This window comes from Mustela nivalis (assembly GCF_964662115.1).
Source record: "Mustela nivalis genome assembly, chromosome: 10".
NCBI classification, from domain to species: domain Eukaryota; kingdom Metazoa; phylum Chordata; class Mammalia; order Carnivora; family Mustelidae; genus Mustela; species Mustela nivalis.
The window spans coordinates 104,122,809-104,146,136 of record NC_139029.1 but is presented as its reverse complement, the minus strand read 5'-3'; the positions used below and the strand labels follow the sequence as shown (position 1 = coordinate 104,146,136).

The following is a 23,328-nucleotide window of genomic DNA, read 5'->3' as shown; positions in this document are numbered from 1 at the left end:
GCCTAGGTCCCCCACTCCCAGTCCAGTTGACTCTCACATCTGCAGCCTCATACTCCTGGTTCTCCACAGCCCCCAGAGGGAAAGCCAAAGATAACACGTAAACAACAAGGAGATATTCATCTTTATTCTTAGCTTCACATGCCCACAGACTTCTTTTTTATGTGGAGAGACTGAGCCTTTGGGCCACAACTGCTCTCCGTGTTGAGGATTTAGTAATAGTGGTTCCTGGAAGAGGACCGTCACAGCAACTTCGGAGGCTCGCCAACCCTGTGCTACTACCGTCTGCTGCTCCGCATCTCCCATGCAGGCCATGCCCCTTGGAGCCCAGCCCTGTGAGCACAGAGCTTGGAGCCTTCCAGAGTCCAGAGAAACTGATTCCAGGGATCCCAAACCCAAGATGCCAGCTCAAAGCAAGACCTGGTTACCAGGACTCAGAAGAAGGCTGTGGATTCTGGAGGTGGCGTGCTTCGCCAGTCCCACCGTGCTGGCAGGCGCCAAAAGTCCAAAACTGGCCTGTGAGTCCAGTCCCTCCTGTTGACCACAGCTCTTATTTCACAGTCTTTTCCCTTGATTTCTTGTGTTTCTTCTGTTCCTCATATTCAAGTATCTTCCGTTGGAAGTAGCCTGCAGGTTCAGATACAGGTGTTAGAGGTATGTCGTCTGGCCACGTGGACGATGATAAACTCAGGGGTAAGAATCAGAAATAACCTCCCTGCTCCCCGTGCTCCCCTGCCGCATCTACATTCCTGTCAGGATCCCCATGTCCTCATGGGCCCCTGGAGAGCGGGGTATTCAGTTTGGCCCAAAACTGGGGCTACAAATAGGATTTTTTTTTTTTCAAATAGAATAATTAATAGCAGTTGGCTCCAGATTAAAACAAAGAGCAACTTGCACAAAATGGCATCCCAGAGGCATTTTCTGAGGCTTTAGGTTATTTCAGTCCAACCCCACCGATAAGACTCTTCTGTAGGCCTCCAGAGCCAGGGCCACACCTGACCTGGACCCTCCCTGGGCTTTGAATGATAGGGACCTGTCACCGTATACCTGCAGAAGGAGTCTGGCTCTTCTCCGCTTCCTGGATGAAAAGGGAGAAGAGCTGTGTCTTCACAAACTTCTTCACAAATCGGCGGATGGCCTTGGAGTTCAGAGCCTTATAGAAGGCCCGTTCTTGGAAGTGGCCTTGCCCATTTGCCTCCCGCTTGATGTAGGAAGCATAGTGTCCCACCGTCTTGACAAAGAACTGCACAAACGGGCCCGAAACATGCTCATTGAGCTGTTCTGAAGCTGCAGGACACACAGAGGCCGTCTCAGAAGAACCACCCACTCCTGCCTCCAGGTGGCTTCCAAGGCAGGCGGAAAGCTCCCAGAGAGGCAGCTGGGTTCCGGCTCATGATTACTGATTAAAATGGGAGACGGGGTACAGGTTCTCCGCCATTGCTTGGGAAGAATAAAATCTCACACTCATACTTGCCCTAGAATCTAGGCCCCTGGGACCAGTCCAGGACTGCTGAGTGAGTCCATTTTTGTTCTGGCTGGGATGGTTGGGAATCCGCCCTCAGGTTCTGTGGAGAAACCCAAAATAGGGGGGACCCAGGACTTACTCCATGGCTCATGGGTCGTCTGACCAAGGGAGTCCAAAATGTCATCCTGAAGCTTAGGCGGAAGGATCTCTTTTTCGTCCCCAACCTAGGAGAGAAGAGCTCAGACTCTTCTGAAGTCAAGCAGACTGGGAGGAGGTGCAGTGTTTGTACAAGCCTGAGGGGGGCATGGAACTTACACCCCAACTCCACCCCAAGTTGGCCACGTGGGTGAGAAGCAACAGAAGCTGCTACTTGGCTTTCCATCGGACTGTAAACATCAGCAAGTTTCCCCTGCATCCCTGTGGCACACGATTTACATCCCTGACCTAGAAGCACCCAAACCGATAGCCTGGTAGTAGAGCCGTCTTTGCCAAGGACTCCTCCAGAGAGGTCTTGTTAGCACGGGTTCTCACCCAGGAAAAGCACTTTAAGTTTGTGCGAGTAAGTGGAGCATGGGAGGGACTGGAGCGATGGAGTTGGGGGTGGGCCTGCAGGGTGCGGGAGCCCAGACACTTACCGACATTAAGAAGGTTCCTTCACAAAGATTCACCAACAGGACCTGAAATAAACACAGAATGAATGGCTTTCCCTCTTCCCATCAGAGACCCCAGGAGCACTTAGCATCTGCATTTTTGCCTGTGGCTGCACCTGTCAGCCCAGGTGGCAACAAGATCAGCAATTCTCCCTTCCTGCCTGATACCCTCCTTTCTCACCATCCTTGGAAACCCCCAGTCGCCTTCCTGGGAAAAGGTAGGAGGGTGTAGGAACGGGGAGGAGGAGTGCTACGGTAGGAGGGAATACAACTGGGGAAACCACAGCCAGTCACTCCCTTAATGAAACACTGATCCTAGGAATGGCTTCTATATATGGCACGGTTAGCATATGGCACACATGATAGGCTTTGCATATTTTCTCTCGTTCAATCCTTCCCACAGGAAGGATTTTCTCTCGTTCAATCCTTCCCACTATCCCCATCTTGCAGATGAGGCAAAGAAGTCGCCCAAGTTCCTACAAATAGTAGAACTGGTTTCCAAGCGTAGATGGAGCTGTTCTAGATACCGCATCCCTGTCCTCCCCACGCCTTCAGCTCCCTGCCATCTTGGTCAGATTTCGGCCAGCACCGGACACTTTTTGATTGTTTTTTTTTAAAGATTTTGTTTTTATTTATTTGACAGACAGTGATCACAAGTAGGCAGAGAGGCAAGCACAGAGAGTGGCGGGGGGGAGGGGGAGCAGGCTCCCTGCTGAGCAGAGAGCCCGATGTGGGGCTCAATCCCAGGACTCTGGGATCATGATCTGAGCTGAAGGCAGAGGCTTTAACCCACTGAGCCACCAGGTGCCCCATGATTTTTGGTTTTTTTTAATGCTTGCAACAACTTGATGTACTTGCCTGGGAATCCTACTTTAAAAACTCCCTGGGATCTTTGGGCCTTCCCGCAGGAAATAGGAAGAGAAGGAAATGTGCCAAGGGCAACAGGAACAGGGAAGGAAAGGCAGTGAGGAGACTGTGTGTCTGCGGGCTGTGCGAAAGGCGAACACAGGGCTGGCCTTTGAGTTCATCACTGCCGAGGGGCCCTCCGTCTAGACCTGACACTATAAATTGGCATCCTGCTGGTTAGATTCCAACCTGCTGATCTGTTTCTCGAAACCTCAGAGTGCTTTTAAATAATTGGAGTTGGTTTCCAATATTTAAATTGGAAAATTTCACATCAAGTTTGCTTTAGGTGCTTCTGAAAAGTCAGTGGCTCTAACACTGGTTGGTTGACGACGTTTCTAAAGGACCGCGTTCAGATGGAACGGAGGGCAGCTGCCTCCCTTAGGAAGGTCTGTGCTCCACAGTTTACCAGGATCCCCCAAAGCCTGGGTTGGCCATTTAAATGCCTGCAGAGCCTGTCTTTTCCTTTAGACTCTGGTCTTGTCAGTACGGTGAATGCTCCTTCTATGCTCCCTTCTTCCAAATAAAGGAAAAGAGCAACTGGAAAGTGTGCCAAAAGAGAGCGCAGGCAGTGTAATCATTCATCATCAGGGGAGAAAAGCTGAACTAGTTCAGGCCTGAGACCACTTTGAATACACAGGCTGGGATGCCTTTCTTTAATCAGGGAAGGCTCTTCATTTCAGGGAGCTAAGAATGTGCATGAAGAATTTTTTTGTGAAGTTCCCCCAAATCTTTCTAGTATTTGCCGTTATTACTGTCTGTCGAGCTTTGGTGGGCAGAGAATCCCCCCACAGCCACAGTGGGCCCTGGCCCTCCCCCGTTCCTCATCCCCTGCCCATTTCACAGAGCGGCTGCTGAGGACTAAAATGGGCCAAGGCTCTTGGATAGCAGGAGCTGCAGTCTGGCTGGCCTTGGGGTGTCTTCCTGCCTGGCTGTCAGGGGAGGAGCTAGAACTGCATCGTCAGCAAGTTTCATAATTCCTAGGGTTGGGACATTTTAAGTCATTGCCAAACATGGGGCTGATACTCTGACCCAGTTAGTCACATGGCAAAGACTCCCTCAAAGGGCTCGTCTACTCAGCACTTCTGAGGAGGGCTGGGAAGGCCAAGGAAGCAGGAAGGGAAACAGCCTGCTTCTTTACTTCCCAGCAATATTTTGTATAAGAAGGGCTTTGGTTCTCCCTGGGGTGCTAGGTTCCCTCATTGCCTGTGGGGCCTAGAATATGTCAACTGAGTTCTCTGGACCTCCCTTATTTCTTATGGAAGTAGAAGGAGTCCTCCCACCAGGGCTGGTTCCTGCCTCTTCAGTAGCTTACGACGAGATCCCACCTCTTCCTTTGGTCAGCCCTTTGCGCAGGGTAACAATGCAGATAGACCTAAGGAATCCTTCGGAAAGTGGCTACTGACAACTGAAACTAGAGTGCACATTTTTTTTTTGTTTTTTTTTTGTTTTTTTATTTAAAGATTTTTATTTATTTATTTGACAGAGAGAGGTTACAAGTAGGCAGAGAGGCAGGCAGAGAGAGAGAGGAGGAAGCAGGCTCCCTGCTGAGCAGAGAGCCCGATGTGGGGCTCGATCCCAGGACCCTGAGATCATGACCTGAGCTGAAGGCAGCGGCTTAACCCACTGAGCCACCCAGGCGCCCCTAGAGTGCACGTTTTGAGTTGTCTTTCCAACACTGGAGATAGCTTTATGCTACCAATGCCCATTTTCACAACTGACACTTCTGGTGTGTCCAGGGCATTGCAAAGAAATAAGATGACAAAATCAAGTGGGATCTGGACCTATATTCTCATTGGCTGAGTGAACACTGAGGTAGTCAGAAAAATAACCTGGGTTACGTGGGTGGCGCAGCCTGTTAAGCATCTGACTTGATTTCAGTTCAGATCATGCTCAGGTTTGTGAGATCAAGCCCCACATCGGGCTACACATTCTGCTTAAGATTCTCTCCCTCTCCCTCTGTGCATCCCCTGCCCCACCACCACTTGCGTGCACACACACCCCTTCTAAAATAAATTAAAATTTAAATTTAAAAAAAGGTAACTCTTGCTACATAAATCTGCATTTTTCAAGACTCATAGTTTGTAGGAGGGCTACATTAGCTCACTTGCAAGGAATGCGAATGAATTCTAATGGGCTGTGTGTTGTATAGACCAGCTGTGCCTGTCCATTCAGATGAGAGACGGGACAGCCCAGACCCTGCCCTTTGGTAACTGACCTAGGACAGCTGGATGACCCCTGCATGAGCTGCCTCTTACACCCAAAAGGAAACCGCTCAGCAGGAGGAAGCAGCCGCTTACTGAGCATCAATTATGTTAGGCTCCAGGCTATGAGCTTTCTGTATGTTATGTCCCCTCTAATCCCTAGCTAGCACTTGAAAACCACTGTCCCCATTTCTCAGATAAGCAGCTCAGGCTTAAGGAGGTGAAGCAACTTGCTCCGAGTAACGCCGCCCTTAACCACAGAGAGCCCAGGTCCAACGCCAGTGGTCCTGGAGTCACACCCCCTCCTTCCCACACCGTACCTCTTCCATGGGGCTCTCCATGACCTGCTGCTGGAAGCGCATTTGGACTCCGACCATGAAGGGGGTGGGGCAGCAGACAGTGTCCAGGAGTCTCTCAGGGACAACGGGGATGTAGGTGTGTGCCCAGCTGAAGGGGTACAGTAGTGCGGCAGCAGCATGGATGCACTGAGACAGGGTGCTAGGGACAGGGCACAGAGAACATGAGTCACGGAGGCCTGCCCGCGCCTCCACCGCTGTGCAGCGCCCACAGCCCCTTCCCCACAGACCGTAGAAGCGAGTCTGGGAGCTGTGCAGGTTGTTGAGTAGCAGGGAGGGGAGGGACAGAAGCCAGAAGAGGCTGAGGCCCCTCTCATCAAAGACAGGGATTCTCTCTCTCTGATCTTTCTTTTCCCCATTAGTCTTCTCTCTCACCCCCGCACAAAACTAGTGGCCCCAAAGAGGAGGAAAGAGGAAATGCCTTCACTCGGGCAGATCACTGGGTGAGCCCATCTATACATCTATAGGCTCGCCCCGGCGCTAAGGATGTGGATACCAGGAAGTCCAAGGCACTGACCCGGCTTGACAAACTCACAGCGTAGTTAAGGAGACAAACATGTAAACAGTGGAGCAGAGCAGAGAGGCCAAGCCCCATTTCCTCTTGGAGGCTCTCCACCCTCACCCCCAGCCTTTAAGTCTCACAGCTCCCTCTGGCCCCTCGAGGTTATTTCAAGTGAACAGGTCGGTGCCTGAGCTAGTCTGGGAAATTCCTAGATTCCAGGAACCTTTGCCTGGCGACTGCCCGCCGGAAAGTCCCAGAGAGGTGAGCCCTCCACCCTTCCAGTAAAGCATTCCCTGTGTGATTACGGCCTCGGTCGTGGCTCAGGCGGACTCCTCACCCCGCCCTCCAGCACACACACCCAGCCCCGCTCTCTGTCCTCTCCACAGCCTCTTCATGGATGGCTCTTCGTTCCTCCAAACAAGCCTCAAACCAAGGCCAATAAAAACACGGATGCCGAAACCTGTTTCAGTTCTTGGTATGGAGCTCGTACTTCCTGAGTTAGAAAGATTGGGTTTCTGAGGGTCCAGCCAAGGCTGAGGCTGCCCGGAAGTCCCCTCCCTGCCTGGGCTTCGGGGCCCTGACAAACGCAGTGTGGGAAGGAACTGGGGAGTCTCGGGATCTCCCTGGAGAAAGTGAGCACCTGAGAGACAAATCCTGCCGGCCTGGGCCTGGATCCAGATTAGCTGGCACCTGGAATCACCTTCACTTCTTGAACACTCATCTCAGGGGAAAGGCAGGAACCCCAGCCCTAGCCGCAACAGAACCTTCTCATTTTTCTACAGGGTTGAAAGTGGAAGCACTGTTTCCAGAGCAAAAGATTACACCACTTCCCTTAAGGATTTGGCTCACAACTAGTGCCTTTTTGGTTATCACTGATTTTGCAAAAGGTTCAACCCACAGCCCTTACTCCCTGCCCAGACTTCCTTTCCTCTAAAACCCATGATATCCACCTGACCCTCTGGCCTAACTTTTGAGTCCCTAACATCCTTTTCTTCTTCTTCCCTAAAAGACAGAACCAGGGATGTCAGCCCAATCTCACTGGCTTTCTCCTTCCCACACAGCCACAGAAGGTCAGCCTCCCACTCTTTCCATGTTATTTTTCTCCACCATTCTGTCACATGTCTCCCCAAGGATTCTCACATTTGAAGCCCCGAAGAGGCAGAGACCAAGACATGACAGTATCCTTCTTTGACTATGCCCAGAAATATAGTCAACAGAGAACTTAATATTAAGGATAGCAGCTAGCTTTTGCACAGCAAAGAAAACCATAAATAAAATGAAAGAGCAGCCTACTGAATGGGAGAACATGTGTAGATGATCTAATCTGATAAAGGGTTCATATCCACAATATATGAACTTCTACCACTCAGCACCAAGAATCATCACCATCAGGTGATTAAGAAATGGGCAGAGTACAGTGTGGAAATTCCTTAAGAAATTAAAAATAGAGCTATCCTATGACTCTGCAATTGCACTACTGGGTATTTACCCCAAAGATACAGATGTAGTGAAAAGAAGGGCCTTATGCACCCCAATGTTCATAGCAGCAATGGACACAGTTGCCAAACTGTGGAAAGAACCAAGATGCCCTTCAACAGACAATTGGATAAAGAAGATATGGTCCATATATACAATGGAATATTACGCCTCCATCAGAAAAGATGAATACCCAACTTTTGTATCAACATGGACAGGATTGGAAGAGATTATGCTGAGTGAAATAAATCAAGCAGAGAGAGTCAATTATCATATGGTTTCACTTACTTGTGGAGCATAAGGAATAACATGGAGGACATTAAGAGAAGGAAATGAAAAGTGAATTGGGGGAAATCGGAGGGGGAAAGGAACCAGGAGAGGCTGTGGACTCTGAGAAACAAACTGAGGGTTTGTGGAGGGAAGAGGGTGGGGGGTTAGGTGAGCCTGGTGGTGGGTATTAAGGAGGTCATGTATTGCATGGAGCACTGGGTGTGATGCATAAACAATGAATCTTGGAACACTGAAAAATAAAATAAAATGAAATGAAAAATAAAATAAAAATTTAAATAAGATAAAAATAAAAATAAAAAGTGTTCATGTAGTAGTCCTAAATTCTAGAAAAGAAATGGGCAGAGGACCTAAGCAGACATTTTTCTAAAGAAGACATGCGGATGGCCTAACACGAAAAGATGACCCACACCACAGATTGTCAGGGAAATGCAAATCAAAACTACAATGAGATATCACTTCACTCCAGTCAGAATGGCTAGTCTCAAAAAGACAAGACATAACAAGTGTTGGCGAGGATGTGGAGGAAAGGAACACTCGTGCACTGTTGGTGGGAATGCAGACTGGTGCAGCCACTGTGGGAAACAGTATGGAGGTTCCTCAAAAAAATTACAAATTAAAATACCATACAACCCAGTAATTCTGCTGGGTGTTTACCTGAAGAAAACAAAAACACTACTTGGAAAAGCTATATGTACACCCATGTTCATGACAGCACTATTCACAATAGCCAAAATACGAAAACAACCTAAGTGCGACCGACTGATGAATGGATAAAGAAGTACGTACAGTGACTATTATACATTATATGAAATAATGAGATCTTGCCATTCATACCAGCATGGGTGGACCTCCAGGATATCATGCCAAGTGAAATAAGTCAGACAGAGAAAGACAAATGCCATGTGATTTCACTTCTATGTGGAATTTAAAAAACAAAACAAGACAAACAAAAGGAGAAACCGACTCATACCTACAGGGAACAAACTGGTGGTTTCCAGAAAGGAGGTGTGAAGAAGGACAGACAAAATACGTGATGGGCATTAAGAGGTACAGACTTCTAGTTATGAAACAAAGAAGTCATGGAGATGAAAAGTATAGCATGGGAAATACAGTCAATAATATTATAATAATATTGTATGGTGACAGGTGCTGACTACACTTATCTTGGTAAGCATTGCATAATGTCTAGAAATGCTTTTTTAAAAAGATTTTATTTATTTATTTGATAGAGGGATCACAAGTAGGCAGAGAGGCAGGTGGGGGCAGGGGGAGAAGCAGGCTCCCCACTGAGCAGAGAGCCCAATGCAGGGCTGGATCCCAGGACCCTGAGATCATGACCTGAGTTGAAGCCAGAGGCCCAACCTACTGAGCCACCCAGATGCCCCAATGTATAGAATTGTTGAATCAATATGTTATACACCTGAAATTAATATAACACTGGATGTCAACTATACTTAATAGAAAGTATGAAAAAATAAAAATACATGAAATAAGTAAAAATAAAGAACAGCCCCCCAAAAAAAAATCCCAGCTAGCTCTGACTAGTATGTGTGTGCCTGCTAGAGTGGTAGGTACCTGATGTGTGCCCTATTTCGTTTAACCCTCAACACAGCCTTATGAGGAAGGTACAATCGTGATCTTGATTTTACAGATGAGATCATGACTTCAAGAAGTGAAGAAACTGACCTAAGGGGAAGCACATAGCTAAGGTAGAAGAATATATTGAATTGGAACCCTGTTCTGCTGATTTCAACACCTCTGCTTTCAACCACTATAGAATACTACATACCCTAAGGTCAAAGACCAGGTCAAGTTTGTCTGCATCTCCCTGATGTTTGACATCTGGCAGACAGTTGACACACAATAAATGTTTGTTGAATGAGTGAATAATGGATGGATGAGATGTGTTTGCCCTTAAGGATGACAGGCTTTACCTCCATACCAATATAAGCCTTCTCACCCTGTCCTGTGCCCTCCCTAAGCCATCACATCTGCACCTGCTCTGACTGGTCTCCACCTCAGCTGTCCCAGGAATACTCCAGGCCCTGCTCAGAGATAAATCTGAAACTTTCTTCAGGCACAGGAAGCAGTCAAGTTTGGAGGCAGAAGCAGGGGAATTGCAACAGGTGTTTCTCTACAAGGCTTAGTACAAAATCAGACCTGGAGGCAGAAGGGTGAGCCCACAGGTCCTACAGCCTGATTCCCTCAGAGAGCCCTCCGGCCTGTCCCCTGAACCCAGGAATGCCAGGCAGCCCAGGAGAGCTGCTCGGCAGCTGGACCCACCTGAGACCTTCTGCCAGAAAGATGATTCTTCTCTCCAACACCGCAGATGCAAAGATCTGAAGGATCTGCTCAACACTGAGACACGTCAGCAAAGAACGAAAATCCACGTGTTCTAGGTGGGAGTCCAGGGGCCGAGTCAGAGAGATAAACTGCAGGGGAATTGGAGAGAGGAGGCATCACCACGCTGAACAATCGCAAGGTCTTGAGTTCTGGGCCTCCACCAGCCTCCGCTCCTCTCTCCCCACCTGCCTACATCGGATCCTGCCCCTCCCCTCCTTTCCCTCAAGCTCAGGGCTATGCTGACCCATCCCCAGCCTGGCCCACAGGCTGGCTGTGAGCCCCCCTCCATTGCACACACTTTCTGCTTGAGGGCCTTCCCAGCTTGGGCCCCCCGGGTCACTCTTCTTGTCTCCCCCTCCGTCTCAGAGGTCCCCCTAATTCGATGTGTGTTTCCCATCATGTACCCAGGCAGCATCCCGTTTCTTCCCTTTCACCACTGTCACACCTTTATAAATTCTGTACTTCATTTGTGTGTTGAACATTTAACATCCGTCTCCCCGACTAGACTTTCAGCTCCAGGAGGTCAGGAATCTCATTCATTGTACTCACCACTTTCCATCCAGAAAATAGTACCGCTTGGAGCATGGCAAGCGGTATGTGGGTTATGCTTATTTTTGGAGAAAGGGAAAAGCCTCGCCCCTTATTTTTATGTGGGGGAGCCAAAGTTCAGAGGGACACACCGATCTTCCACAGTCCCCAGGGTCAGGCCTGGGATGCTTACACCAATGTCCTACTTGCGGCCTCAGTGGGCTTAGTGCCTGCAACGGTAGCATCGCCATGAGGCATGGGTGGGGACGCAGGGGTGGGGATGGATGACAAGAAGACAGATGGAGGCCATCAGATAGAGACACTGGACACCCACGGAAAGATGATGGGGATTGGGGACAAGTGGCAATTTGGGGGCTGCAGGCAGCATCCATTCTAGTGCCAGGAAACTCAGCTTACGTGTGTCGCTATAAATACAAGTTTCGGTGACTTGAACCGTAAGGAGGTGCTTGGGAGGATCGGAAACCATGGGTTTGATTTTCAGCTCCGTCAACAAGTCCCGTCGGGCCTCTGTCCCCGCCTGGCTCAGTCTGTCTGTGCTAACCGGCTGGACGGCAGGACTAAAAGAGTGGCACCCCCCAGAGGCTGCCCTCTCCAGCCAGGGAGGGGCTCACACCCTCAGTAACCCACCTCCGTGCCCGAGTCGGGGATGAAGCTCTTCAGAGTGACAGTCTTCCCAGGAGCAGGGAAGGCCGCCTCTCGGAGGCCCTGCATGAAGGGGTAAATCACCGCCACGGAGATCTGGTCCCTCTTCTCCACCTCATCCAGGATCTGCAAGGCAGGGGACCTTGGGAGGCAAGGCTCAAAGGCAGCCACTGGGAGGTGGCAGAGGCCTTCCCCCCTCCACTACCCCACCAACCCCACCCCTGCCCTGGTCCAGCCAATCCTTGAGGACCTTCCAGACCCCTCCGCCAACTGCTCCCCTCTCCTCCCTGGCAGAACCCGGGCTGCTGTTGACCTGCTGCAAGAGACCTGCCGCCTTCTTCCTCTTATCCTCTTCACCGGTCCCCATTCCTCCTAGCGCCTCATGTAAACTGCCTCCCTCCTCCCCCGCCGGAGACCTCCCAGGGTAAGCCGTCATCCATGACAGCACCATGTCCAGTCAAGCTGGATGCAGTGGGAGCCTGGAAACCTGGGCAGACTCCATCCCTCAGAATCCTGTATGGAGGAGCACTCCAGCAAGCAAAGGCCGACCGTGTCCCACCCTCATCCTCCCAAGGGCCTGCTGGAGATAAAGCACACTGAAGTTCTTTTGTGGCCACCAAGACACACCCTGTCCCTTCTAAGGACCTCCTCAGGTGTCCAGGCACTCCAGTTACTCCGGCAGGAGAAGCCCTAGAGACCTCTGCCCTTGGAGGAGTCAGAGCGAGTCTCAGAAAAGCATGTTATGACTCCGTATAGTAACTGTCTTCATATTTGCTCAGTGTTCCGCGTTTCTCCTGTCACTTCATTCGAGTCTCACGCCCGACCACGAGTCAGGGAAGTGAGGGATGTCACACACTTTTGCCAGATGAGGAATGGGAAACTCCTGCCTCCTAACCTGGGGCCCTCCCTGCTGTCCCGCTCCCCTGCTTTCTTCTCTGACCCGAGGTGGGGCCTGGGCTCTCTGCAGGGCAGGGGAGACAGTCCCCTGGGTTCAGTGCCCACTTTTCTCCCAAATCAAGTCGAGCTCAAGCTCCTCTCTGCCTTGGTTTGCCCGCCCGTGCTGAGGGCAAAGCTCCGCTTGGGGCCCAGGGAGCACAGACAGGTCAGGCAGCCAGGCAGACCCAGGAGCTGAACAGGCCCTGCAGGCCCCAGGGAATCCCGCTGCACCTGTACCTTGGAGAACAGGCCGAAGCAGCCAATGCAGCTGATGATGCAGTACACCTTGGGGAGGCGAGGGCCACGGCCGGTGGGCTGGGGAGGGACAGAGAGGCTCCCTCAGGGCCACGGCCTTCCCCAGGGCTTCTCCCTACTGGGGCTGATGGGGCACAAGCCCAGAGGTGGGGGCTGGGGGACTCAGAGGGGGAAGTGGGGTCAGAGGGAGAAAGACGTGGCCGGGCAGAGGTTCTGTACAAGGCGTGGGCAGCAGGAAGGCCAGAGCAGCCCCCAAAGTCAAAAGCTAATGGCTTGGAAGGAGCCAAACACTGCTGCCATCAGTGCCAGCACCATTTGGGGTCTGCAGAGAGAGGGAGCAAGCATGCTGTGGAGATGAGGGACAGGCTAGAGGCAACAATACTGTACAAGGGACTTGGAGAAGCCTCTGGAGACCCAAGTATCATTGAATTCTGGTCTCTGCTCCAGGAGGCTCTAGGGGCCAAGGCAGCTAGGCCTGGGTACGGAGGCTAGAGAGAGGATCTGGTGGGAACCTCCCACAGGATGAGCTATTGGAAGCCTGGGGACAGCGGAGACCACAGCCGGGCCAGCAAAGGTCCCGTGGGTTGGCAAGGAGGGGCCTGCGTCCCCGTACTACAGGGGTATAGAGGGCGCTAACGTGACAGCAGGGGCTGGACCGGGCTCTCCAGGCAACCGCCATTGCCAGGGAGCCGAGGCTTTTGCAGCTGAAGCTCGAGCAAGCCCAGCTGTGGAGCGCAGTGGGCTGCAGAGAGGAGGGGGCAGTTCTGAGTGGCACAGACCAAGAGGCGCCTGCAGTAGCCGATCTTCCTGCTCCCATCCACGTTGGTCAGGACGAAGGAGAAGGTCTCCCTGAGGAAGAGAAGACACGTGGTTTGCATTTACTCACCAGATCCTAAGAGAGGAAGGTGGTTGGCCTCAGACAGATGCTGAGGGGGGTCAGGAGGGCCGCGGAAGCTGCTGATGAATCATGAGAGTAATAATCACATCAGTAATTTATTAAGTGCGTATCGGTAGCTAGCTCTAAACATGCCCCCTCAGGCTTCCGTTGAGGTGGATTCAGTTGTTATCCCCACTTTAAGGACAAAGGCGTCGAGGCTGAGAAGGTCGTTCTTATCCAAAGTCATTCGACTCAAATGTTTTGAGGCAAACTCCAAACTCAGGCAGCCAAATCCCAGGGCTGATGCTGAGGGGGACTTTGCCACACTGCCTTCTCAGAAGCCAAAGGCCTTGCATAAAGTCCAGCTTTGGCCAGAAGCAGTCAACCGTGGCAACCGTCATTCCCAGGACAGGCGAGACATTCTTGCCCTTCTCTGGACACAGGTGACAGATGGGTCAATGTGGTTGGCCCAGATCGTTGGCCCTGGGGGACTCCAGGCAAGATGTTTATAAGTGAGTCGACTCCAGTCCCTCTCCTTCAGGAGGGAAGCTGGTGAGAAACTGGCGTATACAGCGAGGGAGGGAGCCACAGGGCCCAGGGAGCTCGCACCTCTCTCTTCTCCCCCTGTCCCAGATTCCTCGGTCCGAGGCCTGAGCAGTTACCTGGGATACTCTGTGAGTGAGGCCCACTCATTGCCATCTGGGAAGCAGAACAAGGGGATGGCCCCGAGCAGCCGCTCCTCCTCTTCCTGTTGTCCCCGAAGCAGGTTCTCCCTCTAGAAGGAAGAGCAAGAGACCAGGGAATTGTGGAGGTCATGGCCGGCCAGCAGAGAGGGCCTCATGGCTGGCAGGCTTCTTTTGTGGATCTAGGGCAGTTTGACGATAAGCCTTCCTGCTGGCATGGTGGCTCAGAGTGTGCCTCTAACCAGCCCTCCCCACAGAAACTACATTCTGGCGCTGGATGCACCCCAAGGCTGAAACAGCCCCTCCTAGGCCAAATCTACATGAGCCCAAGTTAGATATCAGGACCCTAAGGACCCACATAGGCAGGAAGGGAGCCAGGGCTTCACTGAACACAGAAAGGCCCAGAGGCTGCCTGGCCTCCTGGGAGGGCCACGTGGGAGAGCTACCACAGCAGAGCAGAGTAGTGACTCGTTCAGCTGTCGAACCGTCGGGGTGCACAAGAAGGATGCCCCATCCCCACCATTGACCCTACCCCCAGAGCAGACAGACTAGAAGGAGCCTGGTGTTTGGGCTGCAGCCGCAGACCGAGCCTGCCCACCAGCGGAGAGCTGGCCCCACCCTCTCCTTCCCACCCACCCCAGAGAGGGGATGCTGGCCAGGAGGTCTGGCGGAAGGCAGGCCTCTCTACAGAGAAAGGTGGCTGAGGACAGAATTTAGAAGAATGAGGAGGCCCCCCAAAAGGGGCAGAAGAACCAGCCTCGTTTCTCTGCCAGGGAGCCCAGGTCAGTTCCTCACAAAGAAGCCAGACCTAGATTCTGTGGGTGATAACAGGAAACGGGGCTGGGCCTGAAGGAAACGGGAGCACCGAGCATAGGGCGGCTCCAGACTCAAGCCCTGGCAGGGTGGAGTGGGGAAGAGGGCATCCCTCCCCCCACCGCCTCTCAAACACCCAAATCCTGCCTCACCCTGCCTCCTCCTTCCATCCTTACCTTGGGAAACTGGTAGGTGATGGTGGGCTCATAGTCAGGCCCGGAACTCTTTTTTTTGAGGGAAACCACGAGGAGGTATTCAAAGAAGTGTTGCCCTCCAGCGAAGGCGGGCAGACAGTGCTCCTGGGGCCTTTCTGGCTCCTTTACAGGGTCCCTTGGATTATCCTGAAGAGATCCTGAAAGCAAGACACCAAGGCCCACTTGGTATTTCAGTGGCCCATGCCCCAAGGGATCTGTGTGGCTCCGGAGAGCCTCGCCCCTCAAGGCCACCATGCCGACGCCGAGATGCCCGGAGCCTGCCCAATGACTTAGTGCCCGGAGCACGGGGAGAGCCACCCGGATGGTTTTCATGCCTCCCCTGGGAGATTTCTGAAAGCACAGGGAGCCAAGAGGAGAACAGAAACCGCTGATTCGGAAGCCAAGGAAATGTACTGGGGAGCCACTGTGGAGGCAGAGACTGGGCCCATTCAAAGGCGCCCAGGGCAAGACCCGAAGCAGGAAAGACTGGGTGGAGATGGACCTGAATCAGAGCAGGTCCTAGGGCCATGTGTCTGTGGCCACACTGGCCCCTAGGGCTGGCATGACCGGCTCTGCAATCTAATAGGGGAAGCATCCTGGCCTACGCACATGGGGGACCAAGTGGAGGTCAGGCTATAGAGACTTTATGTGGAAGAGAAGGAAGAAGCATTTCAAGGAGGAAACAGCCCCGTGGGAGAGGGTCACCCTAGAAAACAGGAAGTGGGCAGTCCAGTCCAGACCTGCTCGGAGTCGAGGCAGCCGGCTGTGGAAGAGCCTGAGCATCCCGCCTATCACTTGTCCTTCCATCGCCTCCAGCCTGCAGGGGGCATGGAGTGTCTCCCCTTCCTCAGGACACAGGCTGGCTACAGAAAGTCTAAGGAGTGGCTGCCGCTTCCGTCTCCAGCCACAACTCCATGAAGCCACGCCAGGCGCTGCCTTCCAGAGAGAGGAGAGCGGCTTCCATGCTGAGCACCCAATGATTGAGCAAGAAGGATGTGACGGGACCCAGGAAGGCAGCTAAACGCCCGCGTTGACAGAGGCAGCATCCTGGCACTGCTGCTTTGACCTCAGCTCCTCCCAAGAGCCCCGGGGTGTGGCAAGAAAAAAGGTCATGAGCAAACACCTCTAAGGCCCAGCTGTTTCTGGGCTAAGGGCTTTGAATCCTGTGCTGCGGACTGTGCCGTGGGTTTATGGACAACCTCGGGACAGTGAGGAAAGCGCAGCAGCAGCAGACTGGGCACCGGAACCTCTCCAGCCCCAGGACAGGGATTTTTGTATTCCTGTAACTTTGATTCCTGACCTTTCACATCTCAACTTGATTCACTATGGCCAAAAAACCCTGCAAGGCCCCCCTGCTGCACATGGAAGCTTCCAGAACTTCAGGACTGCAAGCAAGCACAGGATACCAAACCTTTCCCACAGCCAGCATGCCACTGCCTCTCTTGATTAAGATAAATAGACTCGGCTCATTAATTTCTTCCATGGAAAATTTTTTCTAGCAAAAGAGTTGTGGAAATCGATCCAAACCTTAAAACCCTCCTCTCCTGGACGTAAAAAAGAGAGCAAATCCATCTCTGAGCTGGTGAGTTCCTGGTATGTCAGGATGATCTACAATGGTGCATCTCTTACCACCTATGATATATCCTTTTTCTTTTTTTTTCTTTTTAAGATTTTATTTATTTGACAGAGAGCACAATCAGGGGGAATGGGAGAGGGAGAAGGAGAAGCAGGCTCCCCGCTGAAGGACTCCATCTCAGTACCCTGGGATCATGCCCTGAGCTGAAGGCAGATGCTTAACCCTCTGAGTTGCCCAGGCATCGCCCTGCAATATATCTGAAGACTGACTTCTCTCACGGGACCCACTCCAGGGCTCCAGCAAAGAATGCCTCCTCCCAGATAGGAAGCACTGAGTCAGGACATTCCCCCCACCCCCACCCCCCGTGGCCCACAGTAGGGGACTGGTTGCATCAGCAGCCTGAGGCTAACTCCTTGACAGTGGAAAGCTACGAGGTGATCCTGGCCCCACCCCCAGTCCTGCTCAGTCTTTTTTCCCTGTTGGGTCAGGCCAGCTAAGAGCCAAGCAACTGGCCCCTTGAGCTCTAGTGGTATCTCAACGCTGTGTCTGGAGGCTGGGGAAAAAAGAAAAATAGCACTAAGTCACCTGGGAGTCTCACATAAACTTCCGAATGAGCAAATCTGTGGGCTAAGAGCCAGGAGGCAAAAGGGTTTGGTGGCCCTGTCTGTGCTTCAGCAAAGAATTAGCAGACTTCTAGCAGAAAGTGGGTTGCTGGAATATGGGGAGATGGCTGTCTCGTTCTTAAGAGCTCCAGACCAGGCTTTTGTGGGACTAGTAAGAGCCAATACTTGGGGATCCAGACATGACTCCTGGGGAGAAGCCCAATTACAGTAAATAAGGATGTCACAAAAGCTGTAATGGTGAGGACAATGACCCAGAACACTCAGAATTGTCGCTACGTCTTACTCAAAATGTGCAGACTTGTTCACAATCCTCACCACCTGTCTGAGGAACAAGTATTGTCCTGATACAGATGGGGAAACTCAGGCACAGAATAATTCAGGGGCTATTTAGGGACTATTAACAGAGTCTGTTTGGAGTAGGAATTATGAGAGGTCCATGTCTATGTTCCCACCTTCTGGATGCAGTACACACCAAATATCCCACCAATGTGGGGTGCCTCCTGTTTGCAAAAGTCTTTGAGAACCCAAATCTTTTCACTGATCGTTCCAGAACCTCAGGAAATTATTCCTTTCCCTAAACCCTGGGTTTAGGGGTTGCATTTTCAGCCCATTTCCTCCTGCATTATCAGGAGAGCCTGGAGAACAGCAAAACACGTAAAATCAAACAAAAGAAGTTATTAAACTTTTGGGCTGCAACCCAAGAAATCCAGAAAAGGATTGCTTTCTTCTTCCTTTCAAAGAGGTTTATCAACACAAGAGAAAAGCAGAAAAGAAAACACTCTACCCTATTAATATAGGCCATCTCATTTAATCCCCAGAGCCCTGGAATGAAATTACTGTCCTGAGTTTTTCAGTTGAGGAGGGAGCCACCCTTTCCAGGGAAGTCAGGAGTCTGGTTACACTTGTTCCTGCACCAGGAAACTCCTCCCACAGGCACCCGAGTAAAGTTACAGAACCAGCTAGAATATAGGTGAGGGAACTTTCTGGAACTTTTATTTGGAAAGCTGGCTTTTCCTTTTCTAGCTCAGCAGCTCCCAACTCAGGACCACCCCCACTGCCACGTCTTCCCACCAGGATGACTTACACATGCATGTACACACACACACACACACACACACACACACCACCTCTTATCACACAATTGCCCTGAGGACAAAAGGGCAAAAGAAGACGGGGAACTCCTTAGAAAGGTGGAGGATAGTATGGAAGATGAAAAGGGCATACTCTCCTGGCCTGACAGGTGGCTGACCTCAGAACAGGTAATACAGGCTGCTCATCTCACAGCTACTCCCATGCCCAGGTAGCTGCTTCAGCTGCAATCATCAGCCCAGTTTGGGGGCTGGGGTGTGTGGAAACAACTGGAATGTCTCTTCGTGGCTGCAAAAAGCAGAACTCTTCCATTCACATGGATTTCTGAGAGTTAAGGGTGTCCAGTAAGAGCAGACCAGTAAGTCTCCATAGAAAAGAGGACACTAGGGGTGCCAGAGTGGGTCCCCACTCTGGTCTCTGACCTCTTTGCCTTGAAAGGGACCAGATACTGGAAGCCTGTGTTTAGGGTGAACAGCAAGGTCTGTGGGGGTGGGGCGGGGGGGGGTGGTGCAGGAGTGATGGTAGAAGGGGCACTGATCTCATTCCCAGATCTCCCCGTTTCCCAGGCCTGGAGTAGGAAGGGTTCTCACTCAACTTTTTGACTGTCAATGTTAGACAGCTTGGAATGGCCCCAATTTACTCTCTAGTTGGCTACTTTCTCCTCAGTCGGTGGGACCTCTGGGCAAGTATCTAAGGGTTCCTGCTGCCCAGCCACAAGACGGGCTACTAGCAAATCGAAATAAATGTTTGTTGAATGAATTAAAAACATGAATGAACAACTAATGGCGTTCTTGCAAAGCCAGTGCCCCTGCTAAGAAGAAAGGGATCGAACAGTGACTTCTGATTGAAACCCCACAACCCTGTAATTATTTTCCCCTCACCTGGGGGGGCAGAAGGGGGGTGGTGGCGGGTGTCAGGAGCCACAGGAGGTGCGCCCTGTCTGGGTAACACACTCTAAGGCAGCAGCAAGGCAGGTCTGTCCCCGGTCTGCTGGGGGCCACGCTCTCCCCGGCCCCGCCGCCACCCGCAGGTGGGGGTGTTCACGTCGGGGAGCCGAGTTCCTGTCGAGCCCAGCGGCGGGGCGGGGCGGGACTGAGGCGGGGGCTCCCGGAGGGCGCCTCGAGCACACTGCGGTTGCACCACAAGCTTCCTGGCTGGAAGGACACGTGGCCCCGGGGCCCCACAAAGGCTTCCTTTGGCCCGCCACCTCCCCCTCGCCCCCACGGGCCCGGCCGCTCTTCAGATCTCCGACCTCGCGGCCACCTGGCCCCGTCCCTTGCACCTGTGTCCCCCCTCCCGCTCACCTGGCGCCAAGGCTGCGCTCCTAGTGGCCCTCGGACTGCCGGCGGAGCCGCCCCCCCGCGCCGAGCTCCCCCCGCCCCCAGCCCCGCCAGCCTAGTGGCCGGGCCTCCTACGTCGGTGCCGCCCCCGCGCCCCAGCCCAGCACTAACCCCCGCGGCCGCGCTTCAGTCTCAGGCTGGCTCGGAGGCGGCGGCCGAGCCCGTCCATGGCCCGGCGAGTGCCCGGCGCCGGTCCCGGGTCCGCGCCGGCCCCGCCCCCAAAGCTCGCCCTTCGCGGGCCCGGCACTTTCGCTTTCACGCGGGGGGAGGCCGAGGGCACAGGCCCGGGACGAGGCGGCGCACCTTCCGGACTGCGGGCCAACCCCCGGCGCACCTGGGCGGGCCGGCTCTGCCTTCGGGCCCCCGGCGGGGTGGCGTGGGTGACAGAGGGCGCTCGACGCGCGTCCGCGAGGAGGCGGCGCCACCGCGCTCCCACCCTCCGTGGGGCACCCCGGGAAGTTCGACTTGCCGGAGCCCGCAGTCCCCAAGCGCGCGGGTGCGACGCGGTCGCGCCCTACCTCCGCGGACGGGCTGAAAGTGCCCACTGGGCACCCCTCTGGGCACCCGTGCCTCTTCCAGGTGGCTCCGGACTTACCTCAGAGCGCACAGAATTCTCGGAGTCAGCACAGGCTTCCACCTTTCATCTCTCCCCACCCTGCAGCCGCTTTAGCCTCTGGCCAATTCCAGCACTTTTGCGTTCTGAGTCCTTGCACCGCAGGGCACGTGTCCTTCCCTCTTTTCCCTGTTTCACTTCCGTAAGAAGCAGCGAGCCATCGAGCCAACGGCTGCCCTTTGGGCTCCCAAGGAGGGACAGGAGAGGCGCTTCGCGAGTTCTGACCCTGCCTTCCCTCCGGAGCGTTCTCTGGCAAATCAGCAAAGTGGGGGTAATTCCTGCCCTGCGGCCCCCACAGAGATGTGAAAGCTGAGGAACAGAAAGTTCTTTGTAGACTCTTCTGTGATAGGAATGTAAGGGATGATGATGGTGGTGGTGGTGACCATGATGATGATGGATGATAATGATGATGTCAGTGGCAGCTGTCTGCACTCGGGGTCTAATCCCAAATCCCATACAGCCTTTCAGTTCCTCCTCCACCCTTATATTCTTTGGCTTCCAAATACACAGAGACTTCAGGCTTCCGTGGTCAGACATAAAAATTTGCATCTGATAAACCCCACTGGCTAGTGGGCCATCTGCCGGCTCTCTTCTCCCTCCCAGGTGCGCCTCTGTAGGGTAGGAAGGGTGGGATGCATGCAAAGTCCATCGGAGGTGTCTCCATTCACAGAGGTTTTAGTCTCAGTTTTAGGGTGGGAGGCAAAGGGCAGAAGACACAGCCAGAAATATGTCTGGGATCTATAGAAATGACCCTCGGACTTACAGCTCCTTTCCCTCTCCCATGAGTGGCCTCCAGGTACCTCTTCTGTCATAGACAGGGTGGGTGAGCAGGAGTGGAGAATCCAGCCCTGGTATTAAACTGTCTAGTCTTTGCCAGGAGGTTCTAAAAGTTGTCTGTACTCTGGGCCTATGCAATTTTGTACTTAATTACATGGTCAGTTTCTGTTCTCTATTCTCTGTGTGTTACACCCTCGTGCAAGGACACATCTCTTCCCTAAGTATCTTCTCTTGGCTTCCCTGGTATCCTGTGCTTCTCTGTGTAAGTATTGTGATTGTTCATGATCAACTTGTCCAGTTGGTTAAATATTATTGTGCCTTAATTTTCCCAACCTATTTTATGGTGGTGCTCACCAAACTACTTCCTTCCTTTAAAAACAGAGGAAGAAATACGGGCATGTTCACACTAAAAAGGCATGCATGGATGTTCATGGAAATCTGATCTGAAATAGCCTCAAACTGGAAATAATCTCGAATGTTCCTAAACAGTGAAATGTATGGACTGTGGAATAATCTTACAATGGAGTACTATACAGCAGTGAAAATGTAAGTAAAACCCCTGCTGCCTGCAACATGGTTACATCACACACACGTGATGTTGAGCCAGAGGACCAGACACAGAACAGCACATAATGTAAGGTTCCATCTACATGAAGTTAAAAACAAGCAAAACAAATTCATGGTATGAGAAACCAGGATGATGGTAGATTTATGAAGGAAGGAGGAAGGAATGATTCGAAGAACAACATAGGGCTTCTGGGGTGCTGGGAATGTCCTAAGGCTTTACCTAGTGGCAGATACACAGATGTGTTCACTATGTGATCATTCTTTGCATTGTACATGTTTATGTGTTTTTCTATACGCATATGAGTTTAATTTAATCTTATTCATTTTTTAAAAGATTTTATTTATTTATTTGAGAGTGTGTGTGTGTGTGTGTGTGTGTGTCTGAGCTGGAGGGAGAGGGAGAAAGGATCTGAACCAGACTGTACTGAGCGAAGAACTCAATATGGGGTGGGATCCCACGACCTCAAGATCATGACCTGAGCCGAAACCAAGAGTTGGCTACTCAACAGACCGAGCCACCCAGGTGCCCCTATATGAGTATAATTTTAAAGGATTCTTAAAATACTCATGAGGACCTACGGTGACATAAATGAAGGGATAAGCCAGGTGAGAATGAGGAAGTACAGACAACACTAGGAAAGTTAATTGAAATGTTGGGTTAAAATGGAAAAGATAAGAAGGTGTTTATATAAGCCTAGGGATGGGAACAAACAGGGATAGGAAGTAAAGTAAAGAGAATGGCAGGTGGATCAAAGTCTAACAGGAGGGGAGACGGCCTCGGTACAAGATTGGCTTCAAAAGGGAAAAGAGAACTTTATGTGAAGGGGAAAGCAGGATATGAGAATGGGTAGGATGCTGACTGCTTTGTAGATGAGAAAGTGAGAAGTTAGAGGATAGAACAAGACACCTCAGTTTCTGCTAAAAGTTTTTCTCTTCTTTTCTTCCTGTAGCTGCCATTTCCCACATTATTCCACAGATTACTCTCCCAGAGTCTGGTGGTGGAGCAGAAAGAAAATGACATGGGTCACCTGGGTGGCTCAGTGGGTTTAAAGCCTCTGCCTTCGCTCAGGTCATGATCCCAGGGTCCTGGGATCGAGTCCCGCATTCAGCTCTCTGCTCAGCAGGGAGCCTGCCTCCCCCTCTCTCCCTGCCTGCCACTCTGCCTACTTGTGATGTCTGTCTGTCAAATAAGTAAATAAAATCTTAAAACAACAAAAAAAAAAGAAAATGACTTGAGCCTTTCTTGGAAGTCTTGAAAGGAAGTTCCCAAGGGAGTTTTATTCAGGGAGGTAGCATGGCAGAATGGACTGACATTGGACTCAGCCCTACCTGTCGCTTACTTGCCCCAAAGCCTGAGGCTGGCATTTCCCTGAGCCTCACTCTCCTCTGAGATAATAAAATCACCTTGCCATGGGGGTTGCGAGCACTAGAAAGAACACGTTGTAATCCAAATGTCCAAACCTCATGCCCCAAATCACCATAGCCTACACTCTGTCTCTTTTCATGGCAGAAGTACTTACTATCTTTTACCAGGCTCCTGTTTCCAGGGAGTCCTGAGAAGCCCTTAAGAAGTATTTACATGTTCTACAGACCAATTCTGGTAGCTG

General features: G+C 52.0%; 1 protein-coding gene and 1 long non-coding RNA gene across 5 annotated transcripts; one reads left to right on the top strand and one right to left on the bottom strand.

Annotated features, from left to right (window-relative positions):
• Positions 1 to 103: 103 nt before the first annotated feature.
• Positions 104 to 20,221, bottom strand: DENND2D (DENN domain containing 2D). Of its 3 annotated transcripts, none has more exons than XM_082687439.1 (12): positions 19,876 to 20,221; positions 15,119 to 15,294; positions 14,109 to 14,221; positions 13,349 to 13,418; positions 12,552 to 12,629; positions 11,364 to 11,504; positions 10,128 to 10,276; positions 5,540 to 5,717; positions 2,098 to 2,139; positions 1,602 to 1,686; positions 1,045 to 1,284; positions 104 to 624 (listed from the first exon to the last, which is right to left on the bottom strand). In XM_082687439.1, the coding sequence occupies exons 1-12, from the start codon at positions 19,931 to 19,933 to the stop codon at positions 548 to 550; spliced, it is 1,407 nt and encodes a 468-aa protein (XP_082543565.1). In that variant the 5' UTR covers positions 19,934 to 20,221; the 3' UTR covers positions 104 to 547. The 3 variants fall into 3 exon arrangements, with proteins under 3 accessions (XP_082543565.1, XP_082543563.1, XP_082543564.1); XM_082687437.1 differs by lacking the exon at positions 19,876 to 20,221 and adding an exon at positions 15,877 to 16,234; XM_082687438.1 differs by lacking the exon at positions 12,552 to 12,629 and having other exon boundaries at positions 19,876 to 20,220.
• LOC309842742 lies at positions 16,239 to 22,949 on the top strand. Of its 2 annotated transcripts, none has more exons than XR_014299752.1 (3): positions 16,239 to 16,718; positions 21,536 to 21,700; positions 22,672 to 22,949. It is a non-coding gene; the product is annotated as an uncharacterized lncRNA (long non-coding RNA). The 2 variants fall into 2 exon arrangements; XR_014299753.1 differs by lacking the exon at positions 16,239 to 16,718 and adding an exon at positions 20,344 to 20,980 and having other exon boundaries at positions 21,538 to 21,700.
• The last annotated feature ends 379 nt before the right edge of the window (positions 22,950 to 23,328 follow it).

Coding starts and splice junctions, on each gene's coding strand:
- DENND2D (XM_082687437.1), bottom strand. CDS start 15,943: ATGGAAGGACAAGTGATAGGCGGGATGCTCAGGCTCTTCCACAGCCGG. Junction 5,718..10,127: donor TTTCTGGCAGAAGGTCTCAG/GTGGGTCCAGCT, acceptor CCCTGTCCCTAG/CACCCTGTCTCAGTGCATCC. Junction 2,140..5,539: donor TGGAGAGCCCCATGGAAGAG/GTACGGTGTGGG, acceptor TGTTTATTTCAG/GTCCTGTTGGTGAATCTTTG.